This window comes from Salmo trutta, chromosome 40, assembly GCF_901001165.1.
Source record: "Salmo trutta chromosome 40, fSalTru1.1, whole genome shotgun sequence".
NCBI classification, from domain to species: domain Eukaryota; kingdom Metazoa; phylum Chordata; class Actinopteri; order Salmoniformes; family Salmonidae; genus Salmo; species Salmo trutta.
The window spans coordinates 17,186,982-17,210,236 of NC_042996.1; the positions used below are offsets into that span (position 1 = coordinate 17,186,982).

Here is a 23,255-nt window from a genome sequence, read left to right on the forward strand (position 1 = left end):
GAGAGGTGTAGATAGCCTGTTTACTCCACCCAGCTCCTCACAGACACTGGCGCACTTTACACAGGAAATGGAAAACTCTCACTTTAAGCACTCTTAACAGTTACTGCTATTCCCTAATGACTTCCTCCCTGGCCTTATACTCTCTCCATCTCTCTCTCTCTCTCTCCATTTGAGATTGCATTTACTTAATTAAGTAGCTCTGTAAACATACAACACAGTACATATACAGTGAGCTCCAAAAGGTATTGGGACAGTAACCCATTTGAAGTTATTTTGGCTCTGTACTCCAGCACTTTGGATTTGAAATGATACAAGTGCAGACTGTCAGGTATTGGGACAATGCCACTTAAATGTGTATTAAAGTAGTCAAAAGTTTAGTATTTGGTCCCATATTCCAAGCACACAATGACTATATCAAGCTTGTAACTCTACACATTTGTTGGATGCATTTGCTGTTTGTTTTGGTAGTGTTTCAGATGATTTTGTGCCCAATAGAAATGAGTGGTAAATAATGTATTGTGTCATCTTGAAGTCACTTTTATTGTAGAATATGTTTCTAAACACTTCTACATTAATGTGGATGTTACCATGATTACGGATAGTCCTGAATGAATCATGAATAATGATGAGTGAGAAAGTTACAGAGGCATACCCTCACAAAAATGCTAACCTCCCCTGTTATTGTAATGGTGAGAGGTTAGCATGTCTTGGGGGTTATGGTATTTGTGCATCTGTAACTTTCTCACTCATCATTATTCACGATTCATTCAGGACTATCTGTAATCGTGGTAGCATCCACATTAATGTAGAAGTGTTTAGAAAACTACCATAGTCTTATTTACAATAAAAGTGACTCTAAAATTACACAATACATAATTTACCATTTATTTCTCTGAACACAAAATAATCTGAAACACAAAATACCGTCAAATTAAAGTTGACAGCATGCACTTTAACTTCGTAGCAATTGTATCATTTCAACGTGCTGGAGTACAGAGCCAAAACAAAAAAACGTTCACTGTCCCAATACTTTTGGAGCTCACTGTACTACATAGTACTATAACCTACTCTTTGAAAACCACTTCCAATGAAAAACATTAATGCACCAATTCCTAGACGGAGTGAGTGTACGTTCCGTTCCTAAAGCAATAAACAACACGAGTGGAGCCTAAATATACCTCCCTTCAAAACCAATCTAAATGGACTACTGTGGAGCAAGCTGATTAACATCAAGCTAACATCAAGCTGTCAGTAGTTCTTTATTGTCAAGGCTGGTCCTTCTGGGTCCTATCCCGTCGTTAACCAATGGCTATTAGATTATACCAGGCCTTCTGAAGAACTCAATTACCTAATGATTATATTATACCAGGAGTCAATCACATCATGTTTTAGAATTAACAAAGTTACTTAAGACGTAGAGCAGAAGGCAGACTGTCATTGTAGGTTAATGTCTGAATTAGAAAATGTTGGTTTAAATTCAGGTTTACATTTGGCTCAGGGAAATATCTAGCATAAACACTTGATAGTGCTGAGAATCACTGACTCCTGCTACCTGTACACTGAGGAGATCTTGTTAGGTACTTGCGTTGATAATAAACAATCAGGCTTGTACATTCCCATGAAATAAAACTGACTGTCTAGCACAACACTACCATGATGAAAGCAAAGCATGCTACGATGAATCATTTATGACAGAGTCTCTCTTTTTCCCTTTCATCCAGTGATGGTCACAGAGGGAACACGGTGCTCATGGTGGACTGTTTCCAGTAAAGCTCACAGAGGGAACACGGTGCTCATGGTGGACTGTTTCCAGTAAAGCTCACAGAGGGAACACGGTGCTCATGGTGGACTGTTTCCAGTAAAGCTCACAGAGGGAACACTGTGCTCATGGTGGACTGTTTCTAGTAAAGCTCACAGAGGGAACACGGTGGTCATGGTGGACTGTTTCCAGTAAAGCTCACAGAGATGAACACGGTGCTCATGGTGGACTGTTTCCAGTAAAGCTCACAGAGGAAACACGGTGCTCATGGTGGACTATTTCCAGTAAAGCTCACAGAGGGAACACGGTGCTCATGGTGGACTGTTTCCAGTAAAGCTCACAGAGGAAACACGGTGCTCATGGTGGACTGTTTCCAGTAAAGCTCACAGAGGGAACACGGTGCTCATGGTGGACTGTTTCCAGTAAAGCTCACAGAGGGAACACGGTGGTCATGGTGGACTGTTTCTAGTAAAGCTCACAGAGGGAACACGGTGCTCATGGTGGACTGTTTCCAGTAAAGCTCACAGAGGGAACACGGTGCTCATGGTGGACTGTTTCCAGCAAAGCTCACAGAGGGAACACGGTGGTCATGGTGGATTGTTTCTAGTAAAGCTCACAGAGGGAACACGGTGCTCATGGTGGACTGTTTCCAGTAAAGCTCACAGAGGGAACACGGTGGCCATGGTGGACTGTTTCCAGTAAAGCTCACAGAGGGAACACGGTGCTCATGGTGGACTGTTTCCAGTAAAGCTCAGAGGGAACATGGTGGCCATGGTGGACTGTTTCCAGTAAAGCTCACAGAGGGAACACTGTGCTCATGGTGGACTGTTTCCAGTAAAGCTCACAGAGGGAACACGGTGGCCATGGTTGACTGTTTCCAGTAAAGCTCACAGAGGGAACACGGTGGTCATGGTGGACTGTTTCCAGTAAAGCTCACAGAGGGAACACGGTGGTCATGGGGGACTGTTTCCAGTAAAGCTCACAGAGGGAACACGGTGGCCATGGTGGACTGTTTCCAGTAAAGCTCACAGAGGGAACACGGTGCTCATGGTGGACTGTTTCCAGTAAAGCTCACAGAGGGAACACGGTGGCCATAGGGGACTGTTTCCAGTAAAGCTCACAGAGGGAACACGGTGCTCATGGTGGACTGTTTCCAGTAAAGCTCACAGAGGGAACACGGTGCTCATGGTGGACTGTTTCCAGTAAAGCTCACAGAGGGAACACGGTGGTCATGGTGGACTGTTTCCAGTAAAGCTCACAGAGGGAACACGGTGGTCATGGTGGACTGTTTCCAGTAAAGCGAACAGAGGGAACACGGTGTTCATGGTGAACTGTTTCCAGTAAAGCTCAGAGGGAACATGGTGGCCATGGTGGACTGTTTCCAGTAAAGCTCACAGAGGGAACACGGTGCTCATGGTGGACTGTTTCCAGTAAAGCTCACAGAGGGAACATGGTGCTCATGGTGGACTGTTTCCAGTATGCATGTCTGTGCTAAAGTAGCTTTCCTTCTGAACTGAACCTGGTCTAAATGAGCAAAGTGGAACAGAGTAGTCCAGCTCACAACACATCAAGAAAAACCTAAAGAAGTGGATGTTTGATACTTTACCAATTGAGCAGGTGTAACCGATGTGAAATGGCTAGTTAGTTAGCGGTGGTGCGCGCTAATAGCGTTTCAATCGGGTGACGTCACTCGCTCTGCGACCTGAAGTAGTTGTTCCCCTTGCTCTGCAAGGGCCGCGGTTTTTGTGGCGCGATGGCTAACGATGCTTCGTGGGTGTCAGTTGTTGATGTGTGCAGAGGGTCCCTGGTTCAAGCCCAGGTTGGGGCGAGGAGAGGGACAGAAGCTAAACGGTTACACAGGTACCAACCCTCCATACTGCCATATGTCCTAAGTATAACTCTGCACCCCAAAACCAACTGTCAGCCCTAATAAACCAATCAAAGCTCAGATTCAGTTTAAGACGTGACAGTTTATTCAGTTACTTCAGGTCTCAGGGAAGATGATGAGGCAATTCTAGCTATGATGAGCTTTTCCCTGCAACACCAACTGGACCAGACCACTGTGTGGAAGACTACTATCCACAGGACTAGTAAACGTAGGAAGTCTACCTTTTCTCAAAGTGGTAAAGAAAACCTATTATTACAGTGACGTGAGATAACTGTCAACAAATAGATCATTCTGCGATCAGTATAGCCCTTTCCCCAGTAGCAGCAGCAGCGGTATGCCTGAGAAACATAGTGATCGATAGGTGTTAATTGAGATTAAATTAGGTATTGAGCTGACTGATGGAAACCTAGACCAGATGAAGACTTTCTCTAAGGATCAGTGGCCATGGCCAAGGGGGAGCGAGGAGGAGAGGACAGGGGAGAGTGTGGAGATGAGGAGAAGGGGGACAGAGAGAAATAGAGAGAGAACTGGGGGGTGGTGTAGCAAATGAGGATGTGTGATCTTTACTCCTCAGCCTGAAGTGTCCCCACTTGCGCCAGTGAATAGATAGCTTTTCAGCAAGCAGTGTGATGTCCTTCACAGTATCACAGAAAACAGAACGAGGTGGGGGAAGAAAGAGAGGGGGAGGTAGAGAGAGTGGAAGATGGGGTACTACAGCAAATGCTGAGCTGATTGACATCTAAATACACATGGTTTAAACTGCATATGACATATACAGAGTGGACAGGACAAGTCACAGGCAGGCCTTCATTATTGGCTGCCTACACCATGTCCAAACCAATCTAATAGCGCTTCAGAATGTATGCCAGGTCCACACACACACACACACACACACACACACACACACACTGACCTTCAGTTACTGTAAATGCATCGTCAGCTGCCTACAGACACACCTGTCTGTATTATAGCTAACAAACCATTGAATGAATACTGCCATATGGTTCCATATTGCAAAGAAAACACTGTTTGTTGCAGATCGACGGAGTATTTGTAAAAAAATGTATTACACCTTGGCACAGCATAGCTAATTAGCAAGAATTGATTATTGAAATGAACAGGAATAAATTACCAACCATGGTAGTGAAGAACAGGGTTGGGTTCAAAAACTATTTAAAATAGCTCAATTACTTTTACATACATTGGAAAGTAAGTATTCAAAATATTTCTTTTTATTTGGAAAGATGAGTCATTTTTATGTATTTGGAAATAAACTTGGAAAGTATTTGAAAAATTCTAATACACTGACTCAAATACACTCCCATGCATTTACCCAGGTATTTGAAAATAGTATTTGAAATAAGCATTTGGTTGACCATTTGGTTTATACAAATAACCATTAAAATACAAAAAAGTACTTGTTTTGGGCTGTGGATTTGAAAATGCTTACATTTGAAAATACTCAAATACTCCAATTTTTTTTTACTTTTACGCCAGATACTCAAATACACATGTATTTGAACCCAGGTCGGATGGAGAAATATGTATTATGATTATATGTAGTGTAAAGGAGAAAAGGCTTGCTTTGATTAGACCAATAATATAGCATTATGGTTAAATCAAGTTCTGTCAGGCTGATGATGCCCTTGATTTGCTTTGTAATCTTGTTTTGTTTTTATATCAAACTCTAGTGAATTTGAAAATACTGACTGATTTATTGTGAAGCACATGTTCGCTGGGAACAATCAGAGAAAAAGATGTGGGGAAGAAGTGAGACAGACACCAATTCTGAACAGAGAACAAAGGATATGGAGAGGAGCGAGAGAGAGAGAGAGAGAGAGAGAGAGCGAGAGAGAGAGAGAAGAGAGAATAGGAGAACAGAGGACAGAGAGAAGAGTGAGACAGAGAGAGGAGAGAGGAAGAGGAGAGGAAGAGAGGAGAGAGCACTGTCCTCCTGTGATGATTTTAGAGGTGTGACTCTTAGAGCAGGACATGACTAACCCAAATGTGGGTGTGCCACTTAGTGAGTCTGCCAGCCAGATAGTACCACTATAGTACACCATTCTCTAAGTACTGTATAGCTTACACAATGTTTCACAGACCTACTTTATGAATAGATGGTTAACACTTCCCCCCATAGGTGTTCAAGTGTATTGCAGAATTCAGTATCTCTTAAAAAAATCTGTTTAAAGAGGCATGCAAAAGCTGTTTGACACATAATAACAACCATAGTTTATGGTTCAGCCACGCAAAGTAGCTTACCACAACAAACATATGATATTCCATTGCACCAAAATGCGCATCAGTAGCACACCTTGGAAAGCCCATACCTGCGTGTCAGACTTGCGCATAGCATCAAGTTACTACGCTACTCCCTGCTCGGACAACAAAGCCCTCTCCGTCCCCTCCCAGTTCTGCTGAGGCCTGTGTATCTCTGACAGTCTCAGATCCGCTGTGGGGTGTCTGACTGATGCCAACTTCTGTGGATGAGGCGAGGGGCCCTGCCCAAATCTCGCTGACATCACCCATCCCTTGGAAGGGATGTAGTCTACCCGAATGGGGGCCGAATGAAGTTGGATTTGGAGGCTAACTAACAAATGCATGTTTACGAATACATTTCCAGGAAGCACTGAACTTATATCACATAGGCCAATGTTTATGGTTAACTTAGGGTGTTATTTAATAGGGTGTTTTAAGTGGTTGATACCTCTTGTAGCTGCTCCAGCTCCTGTCGGAGCGCCTCTTGCTCGGCCTCTAGATCCGAATATTGCTGCTTCAGGGTCTGGTTCTCCTCCAGAACCACCAGACCGCACTCCGCAGCCCGGACCTTCTCCCGGTTCGCCTCCGCCAGCTCACGGGTCAAACGCTCCACCTCTGCCCGGCACTGCTCCACCGTCTCCCCGCATCCTCCTCCAGCAGCCATCGCCCTCCCTCTCTTCCCCTTCTCTCCTATCCTCCTCTTCTCCTCGCCCCTGCGTCGGATGAGCAGAGAAGCGGAGGAAGAAAACAGATGTAGCCTACCGGACAACAATCTCCTCACCTCCTCCGTTGGAAGGAATCAACCGAGGAGTTTAAAAACGCATGAAAAGGGCGTTAACATCCCCGGAGCGAAATGATTGTGAAAGAGAGATGAATCCCTCAATAGCTGATGTGTTCAATTGAACGGTTTCCCCTCTAGGCGTAGTAGGGTCCAGCATCATCCTTTTTCCTCTTCTTTTTTTGCTTATTCATCGGGATGCGGGCGCCATCTCTCTCTATTGCCATGAAGCAGCGTCAAGGTACACACAACTCTCGCCCATCCTTCTGCTGCCTTTGGCTGTGACGTCGACCGTTCACCGGCACATCTCTCCCTCTGCGGTACGGTGTGAATACTGCCCGTCACGCTGGGTTGGCCCACAGACAAGGAGGACCATGTTAATGTCGACGATGACACCTGTTGCTTTTACACCCTTTCTTCACCGTTGGTGGTCACGGATTATTAATAAACGAATGTGGCAAGAAGGCTTAATCATTTGGCTTAATCATTTGCTTATAGGCTTAATCATTTGTTTTATATCATCCCCCTACACCAGGGGTTCCCAATCATTTTCACCCAAGGACCCCTGATATACCTGATCCCTATATATACAGTTGAAGTCGGAAGTTTACATACACTTAGGTTGGAGTCATTAAAACTAGTTTTACAACCACTCCACAAATTTCTTGTTTACAAACTATAGTTTTGCCAAGTCGGTTAGCACATCTACTTTGTGAATGACACAAGTCATTTTTCCAACAATTGTTTACAGACAGATTATTTAACTTGTTTATTTTAAATGTATTTTACCAGGTAAGTTGACAGAACACATTCTCATTTACAGCAACGACCTGGGGAATAGTTTCAGGGGAGAGGAGGGGGATGAATGAGCCAATTGTAAACTGGGGATGATTAGGTGACCGTGATGGTATGAGGGTCAGAATGGGAATTTAGCCAGGACACCAGGGTTAACACCCCTACTCTTATGATAAGTGCCATGGGATCTTAGTGACCACAGAGAGTCAGGACACCCGTTTAACATCCCATCTGAAAGCCAGCACCCTACACAGGGCAATGTCCCCAATCGCTGCCCTGGGGCATTGGGATATTTTTTAGACCAGAGGAAAGAGTGCCTCCTGCTGGCCCTCCAACAACACTTCCAGCAGCATGTGGTCTCCCATCCAGGGACTGACCAGGACCAACCCTGCTCAGCTTCAGAAGCAAGCCAGCAGTGGGATGCAGGGTGATATAACAATTCCAGTGGGTCAGACGTTTACATACACTAAGTTGACTGTGACTTTAAACAGCTTGAAAATTCCAGAAATGAATGTCATGGATTTAGAAGTTTCTGATAGGCTAATTGACATCATTTGAGTCAATTGGAGGTGTACATGTGGATGTATTTCAAGGCCTACCTTCAAACTCAGTGCCTCTTTGCTTGACATCATGGGAAAATCAAAAGAAATCAGCCATGACCTCAGAAAAACATTGTAGACCTCCACAAGTCTGGTTCATCCTTGGGAGCAATTTCCAAATGCCTGAAGGTACCACGTTCATCTGTACAAACAATAGTACGCAAGAATAAACACGATGGGACCACGCAGCCGTCATACCGCTCAGGAAGGAGACGCGTTCTGTCTCCTAGAGATGAACGTACTTTGGTGCGAAAAGTGCAAATCAATCCCAGAACAGAAAGGACCTTGTGAAGATGCTGGAGGAAACAGGTATAAAAGTATCTATATCCACAGTAAAACGAGTCCTATATCAACATAACATGAAAGGCCGCTCAGCAAGGAAGAAGCCACTGCTCCAAAACCGCCATTAAAAAAAGCCAGACTACGGTTTACAACTGCACATGGGGACAAAGATCGTACTTTTTGGAGAAATGTCCTCTGGTGTGATGAAACAAAAATAGAACTGTTTGGCCATAATGACCATCATTATGTTTGGAGGAAAAAGGGGGAGGCTTGCAAGCCGAAGAACACCATCCCAACCGTGAACCACGGGGCTGGCAGCATCATGTTGTGGGGGTGCTTTGCTGCAGGAGGGACTGGTGCATTTCACAAAATAGATGGCATCACACACTGCATCAAATTGGTCTGCATGGCTGTCGTCCCAGAAGGAAGACTCTTCTAAAGATAATGCACAAGAAAGCCCGCAAACAGTTTGCTGAAGACAAGCAGACTAAGGACATGGATTACTGGAACCATGTCCTGTGGTCTGATGAGACCAAGATAAACTTATTTGGTTCAGATGGTGTCAAGCGTGTGTGGTGGCAACCAGGTGAGGAGTACAAAGACAAGTGTGTCTTGCCTACAGTCAAGCATGGTGGTGGGAGTGTCATGGTCTGGGGCTGCATGAGTGCTGCCGGCCCTGGGGAGCTACAGTTCATTGAGGGAACCATGAATGCCAACATGTACTGTGACATACTGAAGCAGAGCATGATCCCCTCCCTTCGGAGACTGGGCCGCAGGGCAGTATTCCAACATGATAACGACCCCAAACACACCTCCAAGACGACCACTGCCTTGCTAAAGAAGCTGAGGGTAAAGGTGATGGACTGGCCAAGCATGTCTCCAGACCTAAACCCTATTGAGCATCTGTGGGGCATCCTCAAATGGAAGGTGGAGGAGTGCAAGGTCTCTAACATCCACCAGCTCTGTGATGTCGTCATGGAGGAGTGGAAGAGGACTCCAGTGGCAACCTGTGAAGCTCTGGTGAACTCCATGCCCAAGAGGGTTAAGGCAGTGCTGGAAAATGATGGTGGCCACACAAAATATTGACACTTTGGGCCCAATTTGGATATTTTCACTTAGGGGTTTACTCACTTTTGTTGCCAGCGGTTTAGACATTAATGGCTGTGTGTTGTGTTATTTTGACGGGACAGCAAATTTACACTGTTATACAAGCTGTACACTCACTACTTTACATTGTAGCAAAGTGTCATTTCTTCAGTGTTGTCACATGAAAAGATATACTTAAATATTTACAAAAATGTGAGGGGTGTACTCACTTTTGTGATATACTGTACATATTTTTTTATGATTTTAAAAATCTATTGACCTCTTTTTGCTTTGTCATTATGGGGTATTGTGTGTAGATTGATGAGGGGGAAAAAACAATTGAATTAAAAAGTCAAGGGGTCTGAATACTTTCCGAAGGCACTGTATATGGTCCCTATTGGGACCCCTGGTATATTTTAGCCTAGATCCTGATGTGTCAACTGCAATGACCCTATGATGTTTATTTATATGCTCCAGATAGGCCGCTTATACAAATCATAGTGAGAAAGATGACAGGAAACAATATCATGTTCGAGCCAGGAGAGGACGCAAAAGTAGAGATAGCTTCTCTACTGTAGCCTATTCTAAGTCCTACAGCACCATCACCTGTTCAAACCAGGAACACAGAAATAAGGTGTCAGACCTGTGATACCCTTATTGAACCACAAGAGGACATACATGCTAAGCTCATCAAAATATCTGAAACAGAGTCTAATTTATTTTCAAACATGCGTTAGAATTATCCACCGTTATCCATCATCCATCAGCTTTCAGTAGCCTACTTCGGTCCCTTAGATACTTTTATTGTTTCCTGATATACATTTGAAATGAAGTGATAACAAGCGCATCTTATTAAAAACATAAATCAATATACATTTATACGGTGTACCACGCACTGGTCACGCCATAAAAAACAAGTTATACAGAACTGTGAAATGAAAATGAAATGTTCCTCTATTTGAAATGCATGACTTTGATCTTTGGACGTTGGTTAAAGCTCAGCACTTCAGGCATTTCGGAAACACACCAAACAAATTCTTGGAAAATGTTATAACACCCCCAGAAATCTGCCAGCCTTTGGCCAAACTGGTGTGTGTGTTCTAATGTCAGCCTGTGGACGGGGACACATCTTAGCTCATCTGATAAGACTCTTATAACACAGGGTTCATCCAAATGCGAAGCGCCTGAAAACACAGATAAGAGGGGGTCAAAAGTTCAGCAGAGGGAAGAAGTGCTGTTGAGTCAAGGCAAGAGCGCCGTCACAGCTACACCAATGTGGTCAGGTGAAGGATGGAACAAACCATTTCACTGAAATATTCTGATCAGGGTTCCTCAACACCAGTCCTGAGGTCTCACAGCACAGCGCTGCACATGTTTACTCCAGCCCATTCATTGACTCTGACACACCCGGTTCAATGAATCAACTACTCATCAAGCCATTGACCAGTTGTTTCCTTAGGACTGGATTTGAGAAACATTTAGTAGACCATGTGTTCAAGTGGGATGACATTTCCAGAACTTTGCAGTTAAAAACATCATTCTCAGAGATTGAATTTATGAGATCTATTGAGAGCTATTGATCTACTGTATTTCTATCTGCAACACTGAAACACTTAACCATCTTCCACATTTGTGATGACTCTACACCTGGTTGTGTGTGTGCGTGTGTGTGTGTGTCTGTCTCAGATGATGACTGTACACCTGCCCTACCCTCAGATTCACCCCAGGTGAATTAAGATAAGGTAGTATCATTGACGTACCATATATTTAAAGTGCAATAAAACAATTGAGTAATAATCTGAAATCTCAACATACTATCCCTTTTATAGGCCCTGTATCGTCTGAAATAACCCTCTTTCTTTCTTCATTTCTCTCTCTCTCTCTCTCTCTCTCCCTCTCTCTCTCTCTCCCACTCTCTCTCTCTCTCTCTTTCTCTCTCAAACCCTGGCACTGTATGTGTAGGCTACATGTAATTTATTGAGTTTCTACTATAAATACATAATGATAATATATAATGGTTTCCTTGGCAATCGTCACCCATAAATATTCATTGTTTAAAGACTCCAGAACATTGCCCTATTAATCATCCCTGTAGCTCAGTTGGTAGAGCATGGTGTTTGCAACACCAGGGTTGTGGGTTTGATTCCCACGGGGGGCCAGCACAGAAAAATAATGTATGAAATGAAATGTATGCATTCACTACTGTAAGTTGCTCTGGATAAGGGCGTCTGCTAAATGACTAAAATGTAATATCACATAAACTACTTTAACCTTTGAGAGGACTTCTCAGATTCAAGGAACTATATGGTTGACTCTGCACACACCGCCTGGTCTGCCGTCTGGAAGGGACGTAACACTGATGATGATGACTGCGTCAGAGTGTTTCTCAGAATCCCAGAGAACCCAGGATCAGTCTAGGACATGGGTCTCCAACTCTCCCACTCTGGTCCTGGAGAGCTACTGGGTGTTTCATTCCAGCCATAGAACAACACACCTGGATCAGCTATTCATGCTCAGACCGAAGACCTTTATTTATGATACTTTGTATGAAATTAATGAAAATAGCAGACTTCTGTATCAGTTGAATTGTTTTTCGTACAGAAAACACATATGTACCGGGACAGACATACTTGACGTACAAGACGTGTGTGCGTCTGTCAGCTGAGTGTGTGTCCAGGTATGGTGTGTGTCATTGGGGTCAACTAGGACTGGGCTGGGAGGGGAAGCAGCTAGGGCTCAGAGTAGTGTACCAGGGCTGGGTGGAGCTTGGGCAGGAAGTGCTGGTAAACACCAATGGGATGGTAGGGTGGCCTGGAGAGGAAGAGCCTGTGCCGTAGTGGGTGTGGCCTGGTTTGGAGGGATCCAATCAGCGGAGGAAGCGGCACCATCCTCCCAGACTGTTGGTCGGTGTCTGAGAGTTCGTCCAATGCTCTGCTCTCTCCCAGAACTCCAGTCTTCCTCCACTTGACCCGGCGGTTCTGGAACCATATCTGGGTCAGGATGACAACACACAGCAGATATGTTAGAGGACCATCAGGAAACCAACCACACACACACACACACACACACACACACACACACACACACACACACACACACACACACACACACACACACACACACACACACACACACACACACACACACACACACACACACACACAGAGTAGTGTACCTACCTGTACTCGTGCCTCTGACAGCTGTGTTTGGGACGCCAGTAGTTCTCTGGAATGTATGTCAGGGTATTGGCTTTCCTGGAAGAACCTCTCTAGCACCTCTAGCTGGGCTGAGGTGAATGTGGTTCGTACCCGCCGACGGCTGCTCCGCGACACTACTCCAAACAACACACACACACACACACACACACACACACACACACACACACACACTTTATTGCTTTCTAAACGGAAAGCAGATATTTAGCAAACTCTGTAAATGTGTTTGGCTGTTTAGCTAAATATGTCACTTTAAGTCTATTTACAGGTAACTATCCAAATACAAGTAGACCTTGACAGTTACAGAAACTGTTTTGACAGGAAATAAGTTATTATCTGTGCACTAAATGCACAGGGGGAAACATATTTGCAGAAAATGTTTGTCCTTCAGAAAATGTTAAAACAACCCATAGACACACAATAATTGTCATTACCATGTCTCAAGTGTATTTTTGATTAGAATTGTTTTGTTTATTGTCGTTATTTTTTTATTTTCCTCCAGAATAGAATTTGAAGTAATCCAATTCCCTAAGCCGCTTTTAGAAAAGACGTTTATGAATCACTAACAGACATTTTTGAAAATCAACATCAAAGCACCACCATCAAAAGGGTAGAAAAAAAGCACAAAACCATGAAACAACCCCTGCCTTGGCTCTGCAGTACCTGAGCTTTAGTACACCGGAGAGGATAGAAACACTTAGCAAGAACAAACTTAAACCTTCTTCAAATAAAATAGAAAGCCTCATTCAATACTGTTACAATTACGTGTACAGTACTTACTCTGTGTCCACCCTCTGAGTTAAACTCTACAGTTTAGAAGGCTGTAGCACAAGAAACGCAATCTACACTATTGAATATACAATGTCCTTATCTATTTATCTTGCTTCATTGAAATGAGTTTCCCCTTGTATTTTGGATATTCAAATTTTCTACTGTTAATAATAGGGTCATTTAGCAGGTACTTTGATCAAAACCACAGCATACAGTTCATCAAATCCACAGCCTGCTCCAACAAACTGAGCCTTTGAAACCACTGACTAAACACACCTGGGCATCTGTTGACTTTAGGCTGTTGCTCAGCGGTGGTCTTCACACACACAGACCCCGTCTCTCCCGCCATGCTCCCTCTCTCCTCCTCTCCTCCACCCCGTCTCTCCTCCCCATCCAGACACGGTGCTCTCCTCAGGATCCGCTCAATGGAGTGAGACAACACCTTGGGGGGGACACACTCTGGAGTCTGTCTCTGTGGGCCTCCATGGTGCCCTGACATATCCTGCACCACCGGCCAATCTGGTTCCCCTCCACCGACTTCCAGAAGTCTCCTCCGTAGAGGGTGACCCAGCCTGCTAATCAGAGCTCTGTAGACGGGGTACAACTGTTTCCTTGTTACACCTCCTGGTCCCCTCACTGGTTGTCTGTAGTCTAGGATTCAGACTAGCTTTTCTCTCTCTCTCTTTCTGTCTCTCTCTCTCTCTCTGTCTCTCTCTCCCTCTCTTGCTCTATCGCTCTCTTCCTCTCGGTCTCTCTTCCTCCCTTTTGTCTGCCTGTCTGTCTCTCTGTGTCTCTTTCTGTCCAGCCTGTTCTCTCGCCGTAGGTCGATTTCTGTCTGTCTGTCTTCCTTCCTAGTCTCGCTACCTCTCTGTCATGTAACTCCTATCATGTGTCATAACTGTGTCCCCAGGTAAAGACAGATAGGATCTGTAGGCCAATGCAGTGGATCATTAGGATCAATAGAAGGAGGAGCAGGTTTACTGTGTAACTCACACACTGCCATAAACTCCTTTACCTTGACAGCTGACTGTTCTCATTCAATGTTGAGAAACTTTGAAGATTATAAATGTATAATTTAATTAACACTCAAGAGTGTAGCTGAGCTATAAAGGGTAGCATTCTGTTTCTGCTCTGGACAAATTCTTTGTTGTTGACATGCCACAAAGTTGGCTACATCAGAAAGAGATTTAGCAACCAGAGTAAGCCAGCTAAACCTCTTTGCCAAACTCAGAAACATCCCCAAAATGATATTCAATTTTCTGAGTTGTCCTTGCGTTTGATTGCAAAATGAGTCCAAATGAATGATACATCATAATGAGACTGGGGCTACTATAAAAGCCCAGAAAAGATCAATGTGTTCATTGATCATAATAGCGTTTTGGCTCATGTGTTTACGATACACAATTAGCTGACTTGATAACACTATCTATCTACGGAATAGTGTGTGGCCTTTTGGTGAACTCTGGCTGCGTATCAATAGTCTGAATTGGCTTCCTCTCCACCTCTCCTCGTCTCCTCTCATTCCTCTGCACCCATATGGAAGATCTGTTCTGTTGGGGGCAAACACCTGATAGGTAAACATTGCTATGCTGCTGTCATCTATTATGTCTCCTTCAATGCATAACAAGAAGCGGCGAAGGGGAGACAAGGAGAGCGAGGGGAGGAAATCACGTCAGACTATTGAGATGCACCCTCTATCCAGTGATAGGCTCTGCAGTTATGACCTGACTGAGGTGGGGTTTTATAGCACCTCCATGTGGTCATTAGGAAGAAGGCCACTGTTTATGGAGCACTTCTACCCCAATTCAAATGAATTCTACTCTGCCTCTCGCATCTATAAGAAAACACTACAACCCACGTCCAGGAAATTAAGTTACTATTCATGTTACACAGAGCTGATTCCCAGAACCCCACAGGAACTTTGGGAGCTACTTCCTACTTAGGGACTTCGTCTGGAAACACATAATAAAGTAGAGAGAGGAAATAGAAAAGTTGTTTTGGGAAAAGCAATGTGGGAAGTGTATTCATTTATATTTCAGAGCGAGAGTGGAGGGGGGAGTATTTCTTCTGTTAAGGATGCATGGGGGAGGGTGTGCGTGTGCGCGTGCGCGTGTGTGTGTGTGTGTGGATGGGTGGGTGGGTAAAGTAGGAGATGGATGTTCCCGCTCCATCCAAAGCGATACATCTAAAATTCTGGGAGGATATTTTGGAGAGAGAGATGGTCCTGAATAACAATGGTGTTCTTACAATTACTGCACCTCTAGATGGCAGCCTTGCACACCAAACCACCATAGCTCACTTCAACTACTCTCAGAGAGGCAGTGTCCACTATGCTAAAAAAGAGAAGAGAGAGAGAGAGAGAGAGAGAGAGAGAAAGAGAGAGAGAAAGAGAATGCCATTAATCACTTGGACTAGTCGGGACTGGAGGGAATATCTTTAGCAGAAGCTTCTCATCTGCGCTCTCCTCTCCTCTCCTATCCTCTCCTCGTTCCTCTGTGCTGTATCTTGTCTGTATGGCCCTCCTCTGCTCTCTCGCTCTCTTCTTCCTGCTCCTCTGCTCTGCATCTTGTCTGTATGGCCCTCCATCCACTCCTTCCTGACACTCCACCTGTTAGTTAAATGCTACATTATGTATGACCCTCCCTGATACCTGCTACATGATCCCACATTATCCATTTGTCCTCACTGTTACGTCATCGTCCAGTTTTATCTGACCAGGCAAACTAACCGATGCAGAAAGGAGCAGATGTCCTATCACCAGGCCCGCAGATTCACAAATAGATTGCATTGGCCTAGGGAGGATGCACAGGCTTCTCAAGGGAGTTCTCTCTTTCTCAACCCTTCTGTCCCTTGTCTAAGGAGAGATAGATAGCACAGTGAATGAGAGACAGTCTCTCATCTCTTAGTCTCTCTCTCCTTCTCCTCCATGTAGTAGATATATTAATTCTGAAAAGTGCGTAGAGAGAGAGAAATAGGTTCGAAGAGTAGAGTACTTGTGTTATCACATGATACTGTCTTACGGGAGAGAGAGAGCAACCTGGTCTCAGAGCAAAACGTACGATATTTTTGTCTAATCCATGCCACTCCATTTAGTATGATATGTTACTTTAATTCAGGTTAAATTGCATTGGCCTACAAATGTAATAGCAGTCACACAACATATTACGAATTGTAGGACATATAGTGTCCTACATCTTGATTGCACCAGTTTGCTTTGACCTGTTTTGTGATATATTACCTGCTTTATTATTATATGCTACATTAGACTGCTTTAGTATGATATGCTACAATAGGTTAGGGGTTAAGGTTAAGGTTAGGAGAAGTGTTAGCTAACACGCTAAGTAGTTGCATAGTAGCTAAAAAGTAGTAAGTAGTTGCTAATTAAGTTGTCAGTGATGAGATTCAAAGATGCAACCTTTGGGTTGGTAACAGTAGACGCCATGTGCAACCAACCACCCTTTTTTAGTTTTTGCCTTAAGTATTCTATTGTCTTATATAACCATACCAAACGTAACATATCATACTAAAACAGCCGAATGTAATAGATCATACTAAATGGGTAAAATAATGTAACCTATCGTAAAGTAACATATCATACTAAATGGAGTGGTTGTAACGGCTGTCGTGAGAGAGAGTAGACCAAGGTGCAGCGGAGTTAGTGTTCATCATCATTTTAATTAACGTAAGAACACTACACAAAACAAAACGAGAAAACTGACAGCCAAACAGTACTGTCAGGTGCAAAACACTCAACAGAAACAATTACCCACAAAACCCAAAGGAAAAACATGCTCCTTATGTGTGACTCCCAATCAGCAACAACGAGCTTCAGCTGTGCCTGATTGGGAGCCACACACGGCCCAAAACAAAGAAATACAAAAACATAGAAAAAGGAACATAGAACGCCCACCCAATGTAACACCCTGGCCTAACCAAAATAAAGAACAAAAACCCCTCTCTATGGCCAGGGCGTTACAGTGGTACGTATTTTTGTAAAATATAATACGTTTTGCTCTGAGACGAGGCTGGAGAGCGAGAGCAGGGTAATGCACTCTCATCTTATTAAAGTCTTCTCCAGACAACGGCCCACTCTGCGCCAGAGTGTGTCTTCTATGATGGTGCTAAAACCTCTGTGTGTGTCCGTGTATGTGTTCTCACATATAGAAGAGACATGTGTGCAGAGAAATCTTGAGTTCTGCAATAATTACGAGACTTAGGAGCTTTCAGTCCCTTGGAACTCCCTGGAGATGCAGAAATGTTTCATTGGGGAAGAAGACTGGACAGAAGCTCTCTCTCTCTCTCAAATCAAATCAAATCAAATGTTATTTATATAGCCCTTTGTATATCAGCTGAAATCTCAAAGTGCTGTACAGAAACCCAGCCTAAAACCCCAAACAGCAAGCAATGCATGTGAAAGAGGCACGGTGGCTAGGAAAAACTCCCTAGGAAAAACTCCCTAGAAAGGCCAAAAACCTAGGAAGAAACCTAGAGAGGAACCAGGCTATGAGGGGTGGCCAGTCCTCTTCTGGCTGTGCCGGGTGGATATTATAACAGAACATGGTCAAGATGTTAAAATGTTCATAAATGACCAGCATGGTCAAATAATAATAATCATTGTAGTTGTCGAGGGTGCAACAAGCACGTCCGGTGAACAGGTCAGGGTTCCGTAGCCGCAGGCAGAACAGTTGAAACTGGAGCAGCAGCATGGCCAGGTGGACTGGGGACAGCAAGGAGTCATCATGCCAGGTAGTCCCGAGGCATGGTCCTAGGGCCAGGTCCTCCGAGAGAAAGAAAGAGAGAAAGAGAGAATTAGAGAGAGCATATTTAAATTCACACAGGACACCGGATAAGACAAGAGAATACTCCAGATGAAACAGACTGACCCTAGCCCCCCGGCACATAAACTACTGCAGCATAAATACTGGAGGATGAGACAGGAGGGATCAGAAGACACTGTGGCCCCATCCGATGATACCCCCGGACAGGGCCAAACAGGCAGGATATAACCCCACCCACTTTGCCAAAGCACAGCCCCCACACCACTAGAGGGATGTCTACAACCACCAACTTACCGTCCGAAGACAAGGCCGAGTATAGCCCACAAAAATCTCCGCCATGGCACAACCCAAGGGGGGGGGGGGGGCGCCAACCCAGACAGGAAGACCACGTCAGTGACTCAACCCACTCAAGTGACGCACCCCTCCCATGGACGGCATGGAAGAACACCAGTAAGTCAGTGACTCAGCCCCTGTAATAGGGTTAGAGGCAGAGAATCCCAGTGGAAAGAGGGGAACCGGCAAGGCAGAGACAGCAAGGGCGGTTCGTTGCTCCAGCCTTTCCGTTCACCTTCACACTCCTGGGCCAGACTACACTTAATCATAGGACCTACTGAAGAGATAAGTCTTCAGTAAAGACTTAAAGGTTGAGACTGAGTCTGCGTCTCTCACATGGGTAGGCAGACCATTCCATAAAAATGGAGCTCTATAGGAGAAAGCCCTACCTCCAGCCGTTTGCTTAGAAATTCTAGGGACAATTAGGAGGCTTGCGTCTTGTGACCGTAGCGTACGTGTAGGTATGTACGGCAGGACCAAATCGGAAAGATAGGTAGGAGCAAGCCCATGTAATGCTTTGTAGGTTAGCAGTAAAACCTTGAAATCAGCCCTTGCCTTAACAGGAAGCCAGTGTAGGGAGGCTAGCACTGGAGTAATATGATCAAATTTTTTGGTTCTAGTCAGGATTCTAGCAGCCGTATTTAGCACTAACTGAAGTTTGTTTAGTGCTTTATCCGGGTAGCCGGAAAGTAGAGCATTGCAGTAGTCCAGCCTAGAAGTAACAAAAGCATGGATTAATTTTTCTGCGTCATTTTTGGACAGAAAGTTTCTGATTTTTGCAATGTTACATAGATGGAAAAAAGCTGTCCTTGAAACAGTCTTGATATGTTCTTCAAAAGAGAGATCAGGGTCCAGAGTAACATCGAGGTCCTTCACAGTTTTATTTGAGACGACTGTACAACCATCCAGATTAATTGTCAGATTGAACAGAAGATATCTTTGTTTCTTGGGACCTAGAACAAGCATCTCTGTTTTGTCCGAGTTTAAAAGTAGAAAGTTTGCAGCCATCCACTTCCTTATGTCTGAAACACAGGCTTCTAGCGAGGGCAATTTTGGAGCTTCACCATGTTTCATTGAAATGTACAGCTTTGTGTCGTCCGCATAGCAGTGAAATTTAACATTATTTTTTCGAATGACATCCCCAAGAGGTAAAATATATAGTGAAAACAATAGTGGTCCTAAAACGGAACCTTGAGGAACACCGAAATTTACAATTGATTTGTCAGAGGACAAACCATTCACAGAGACAAACTGATATCTTTCCGACAGATAAGATCTAAACCAGGCCAGAACTTGTCCATGTAGACCAATTTGGGTTTCCAATCTCTCCAAAAGAATGTGGTGATCGATGGTATCAAAAGCGGCACTAAGATCTAGGAGCACGAGGACAGATGCAGAGCCTCGGTCTGACGTCATTAAAAGGTCATTTACCACCTTCACAAGTGCAGTCTCAGTGCTATGATGGGGTCTAAAACCAGACTGAAGCGTTTCGTATACATTGTTTGTCTTCAGGAAGGCAGTGAGTTGCTGTGCAACAGCTTTTTCTAAAATTTTTGAGAGGAATGGAAGATTCGATATAGGCCGATAGTTTTTTATAATTTCTCTCTCTCTCTCTCTCTCCCCTAACTCACTTGCAGTGGCAGTCAGTGCCGTTTAAGATGAGGGAGGACAACTTATTTTCATGAGCATGGCCTTATTTCTATTACAGCATATTGGATGACTGTCATTCATATTCCATTCACCCAGTTCAATGTAACATTGATAGGTTTAGGCTACTGCATGATACTCACATTTCCCCTATACCCATCATGAGGTTGCTACAACCTAGCCTATGAATGAAAGTTTATAACGTAAGTGCACACAGGTCAAGATACACATTTGAGGTGACAGACAATGAAAAATAGTGTGTTTTAATCAATTATTTGGTGACATGTGAGTATATTTAGTTTAGTTTGACCTAAAAAGGATAACTGGGGACCTGGGACTTGGGATTCAAAGAGAGAAAGAGAGACAGAAAGAGATGGAAAGAGAGAGAGAGAAAGATAAAGGACTGTAGAGAGAGAGAGAGAGAGAGAGAGGTGTAGCGAGAAAGAGAGACTTAGCGAGTGAGGGAAATGCAGACAGTCAGTGAGTTGGATCCAGAGTCAGTAATTAGCTGTACTGTAAGGCTCACATAGGACTGAGCTCAGTCCTCATCTCATCAAATCCAACACACACACACATACCTTCGGTGGACACACACACACACACAAAGTAGTGCACCTACCTGTTTTCAGTACGTTTTTTGCCATGTAGCGGGGTAGCTAACTACACTACTTTTTTTGCAAAAATTAAATTAAATATGGGTGAAGTAGGCTTTCTTTTTCGGCATCAGACCTGCATGATTCTCACTTGAACATTTTTTTTTTACAGGCTAAATGACACATTCTTTTAACATCTGAGTCTAGAGTGATCTGTTTGTAGTCTATGACTTTTCAGATTTAGATATGATCATTTATCACTAAGTAGTTTGGATGTAGTGAACTTCTATTTCAAAGCAACTAAGGGTAGATTTAGTGTAGCAACAAAACTCTGCCGGTTAGTGTGTATGTGTTTTTAATGATGTGGCCGCCATTGAATCATTGATGGTTAATGTATCTATTTGCTCCCCATTCTGTGTGTATGTGTGTGTGTTTATGTGTGTATTTTTATGGATGTGTATGTGGAAGTCCCCACAAGAGTAGTAAACGAACAAAAATGTAACCAATTAGGGACATTTTCTTAGTCCCCACAAGTGTAACGTGGGTCGTCTAAAGGACTTTTAATGAAGATACTTGAACAAAACAACCGACAACAGTTACGTAAGGTACACTGACAAAACGGAAAACAACTACCCACACCCACACATGAAAAACAGGCTGCCTAAGTATGGCTTCCAATCAGAGACAACGATAGACAGCTGCCTCTGATTGGAAACCATACCTGGCCAAAACATAGAAAACAAAAACATAGAAATAGAAATCTAGAAAACCCCACATAGAAACAGAAAACCAAAACCACCCAAAACACCCACCTGTCACGCCCTGACCACTCCACTATGGAAAATGACCTCTTACAAGGGTCAGGACGTGACAGTACCCCCCCCCCCCTCCAAAGGTGCAGACTCAGACTGCACCCAAACAAAACCCAACAAAAACAACCCCAAACACAAAGGGAGGGCAGGGAGGGTGACAAAAGTCTATGGCGGCTCATGTGCTACACCCAGAACCTTCCTCTCCCTCCGATCCTACAGCAACGGAGGTGGCTCCGGCTCAGGGCGTAACCCCCGTTCCGCCCGCAGATCCCTCCGCTTCTGTAACACTGGCCTGTAGATCATTATCGGAGGAATCAGACTGTAGATTATTACCGGAAGCTCTGTGCTGTAGACCACCGCTGGAGGTTCTGACCTACAGGCCTCCGCTGGAGGATCTGGGCTGCAGGTCGCCGCTGAAGGCTCCGGGCTGCAGACCACCGCTGAAGGCTCCGGGCTGCGGACCGTCGCTGGAGGCTCCAGACTGAAGAGTGTTACTGGAGGCTCCGGACTGAAGAGCGTCGCTGGAGGCTCTGGACTGAAGGGCGTCGCTGGAGGCTCCGGACTGAAGAGCATCGCTGGAGGCTCTGAACTGAGGAGTGTCGCTGGAGGCTCCGGACGGAAAAGCATCGCCGGAGGCTCCGGACTGGGAGGCGTCATCATAGGTTCCGGACTAATGACCGTTGCGGCTGGCTCCATGCCATGGATCATCTCTACAGGTTCCGCACCAAGGATCATCACTGGAGGCTTCTTACCATGGATTATCTCTACAGGTGCCGGGCCATGGATAATTCCTACAGGCTTCGTGCCATGGTTTATCCCTACTGGCTCCGGACCATTTATAATCCCTCCAGGCTTTTTGCCAAGGATTATTTCTTCAGGTTCCGGGCCATGGATTACCTCTTCAGGCTTCGTGCCATGGAATATCCCTACAGGCTCCGGGCCATGGATCATCACTAGAGGCTTAGTGCCATGGATCATCTCTACAGGCGTCGGACCATCGATTATCACTGGAGGCTTTGTACGTGGAGCATGAACCGGTCTCACCGGACTGGGGAGACGCACTGAGGACCGAGTGCTCAAAGCAGGGAGCGGCCGTACTGGGTTATGGATGCGCACTGGAGGGAGAGTGAGAAGAACAGGCACAGGACGTACTGGATTCTGGAGGCGCGCTGGAGGGAGAGCGCGAGGAGCAGGCACAGGATGTACTGTGCTATGTAGGCGCACTGGAGAGAGAGTGTTAGAGGCAGGCACATGCTTATCACAAAAAGCACGGGTAGTTGACTCAGGCCTCACCCCTGGCCCAGCCAAACTACCCGCTGCCTCTCGTTTTTCCCAGGTAGGCTCCTATATCTATCGATTACCTGGCCCCAAGTCCAGTTCCTCCACTCCATCCACTCCGTATGTGACCAGGTGTCCATTTCTGCCTGGGCACGCTGCTTGATCCAGTCATGGTGACATGGGTCGTCTAAAGGAGACCAAGGCGCAGCGTGTATAGTGCTCATATTTGACTTTTAATGAAGACACTTGAACAAAACGACCGACAACAGTTCCGTAAGGTACACTTTGACAAAACGGAAAACAACTACCCACACCCACACATGAAAAACAGGCTGCCTAAGTATGGCTTCCAATCAGAGACAACGATAGACAGCTGCCTCTG

The 23,255-nt window shown here is 44.7% G+C and overlaps 2 protein-coding genes across 5 annotated transcripts in view; both read right to left on the minus strand.

Annotated features, from left to right (window-relative positions):
• The window catches only part of LOC115180331 (protein bicaudal D homolog 1), a 43,306-nt gene extending 36,261 nt beyond the window's left edge, over positions 1-7,045 (minus strand). For all 3 annotated transcript variants that reach the window (XM_029742341.1, XM_029742342.1, XM_029742340.1), the window contains exon 1: positions 6,355-7,045. In XM_029742341.1, the coding sequence (XP_029598201.1) occupies positions 6,355-6,570 (216 nt within the window). In that variant the 5' untranslated portion in view covers positions 6,571-7,045. The remainder of the gene's footprint in view (positions 1-6,354) is intronic.
• A 4,907-nt stretch (positions 7,046-11,952) lies between these two features.
• Positions 11,953-14,169, minus strand: LOC115180511 (intestine-specific homeobox). 2 transcript variants are annotated; one of them, XM_029742657.1, is made up of 3 exons: positions 13,709-14,169; positions 12,626-12,780; positions 11,953-12,436 (listed from the first exon to the last, which is right to left on the minus strand). In XM_029742657.1, exons 1-3 carry the CDS (start codon positions 13,929-13,931, stop codon positions 12,176-12,178), a joined length of 639 nt encoding a protein of 212 aa, XP_029598517.1. In that variant the 5' UTR covers positions 13,932-14,169; the 3' UTR covers positions 11,953-12,175. The 2 variants fall into 2 exon arrangements, with proteins under 2 accessions (XP_029598517.1, XP_029598518.1); XM_029742658.1 differs by having other exon boundaries at positions 12,626-12,777; positions 13,709-14,168.
• Between the last annotated feature and the right edge of the window lie 9,086 nt (positions 14,170-23,255).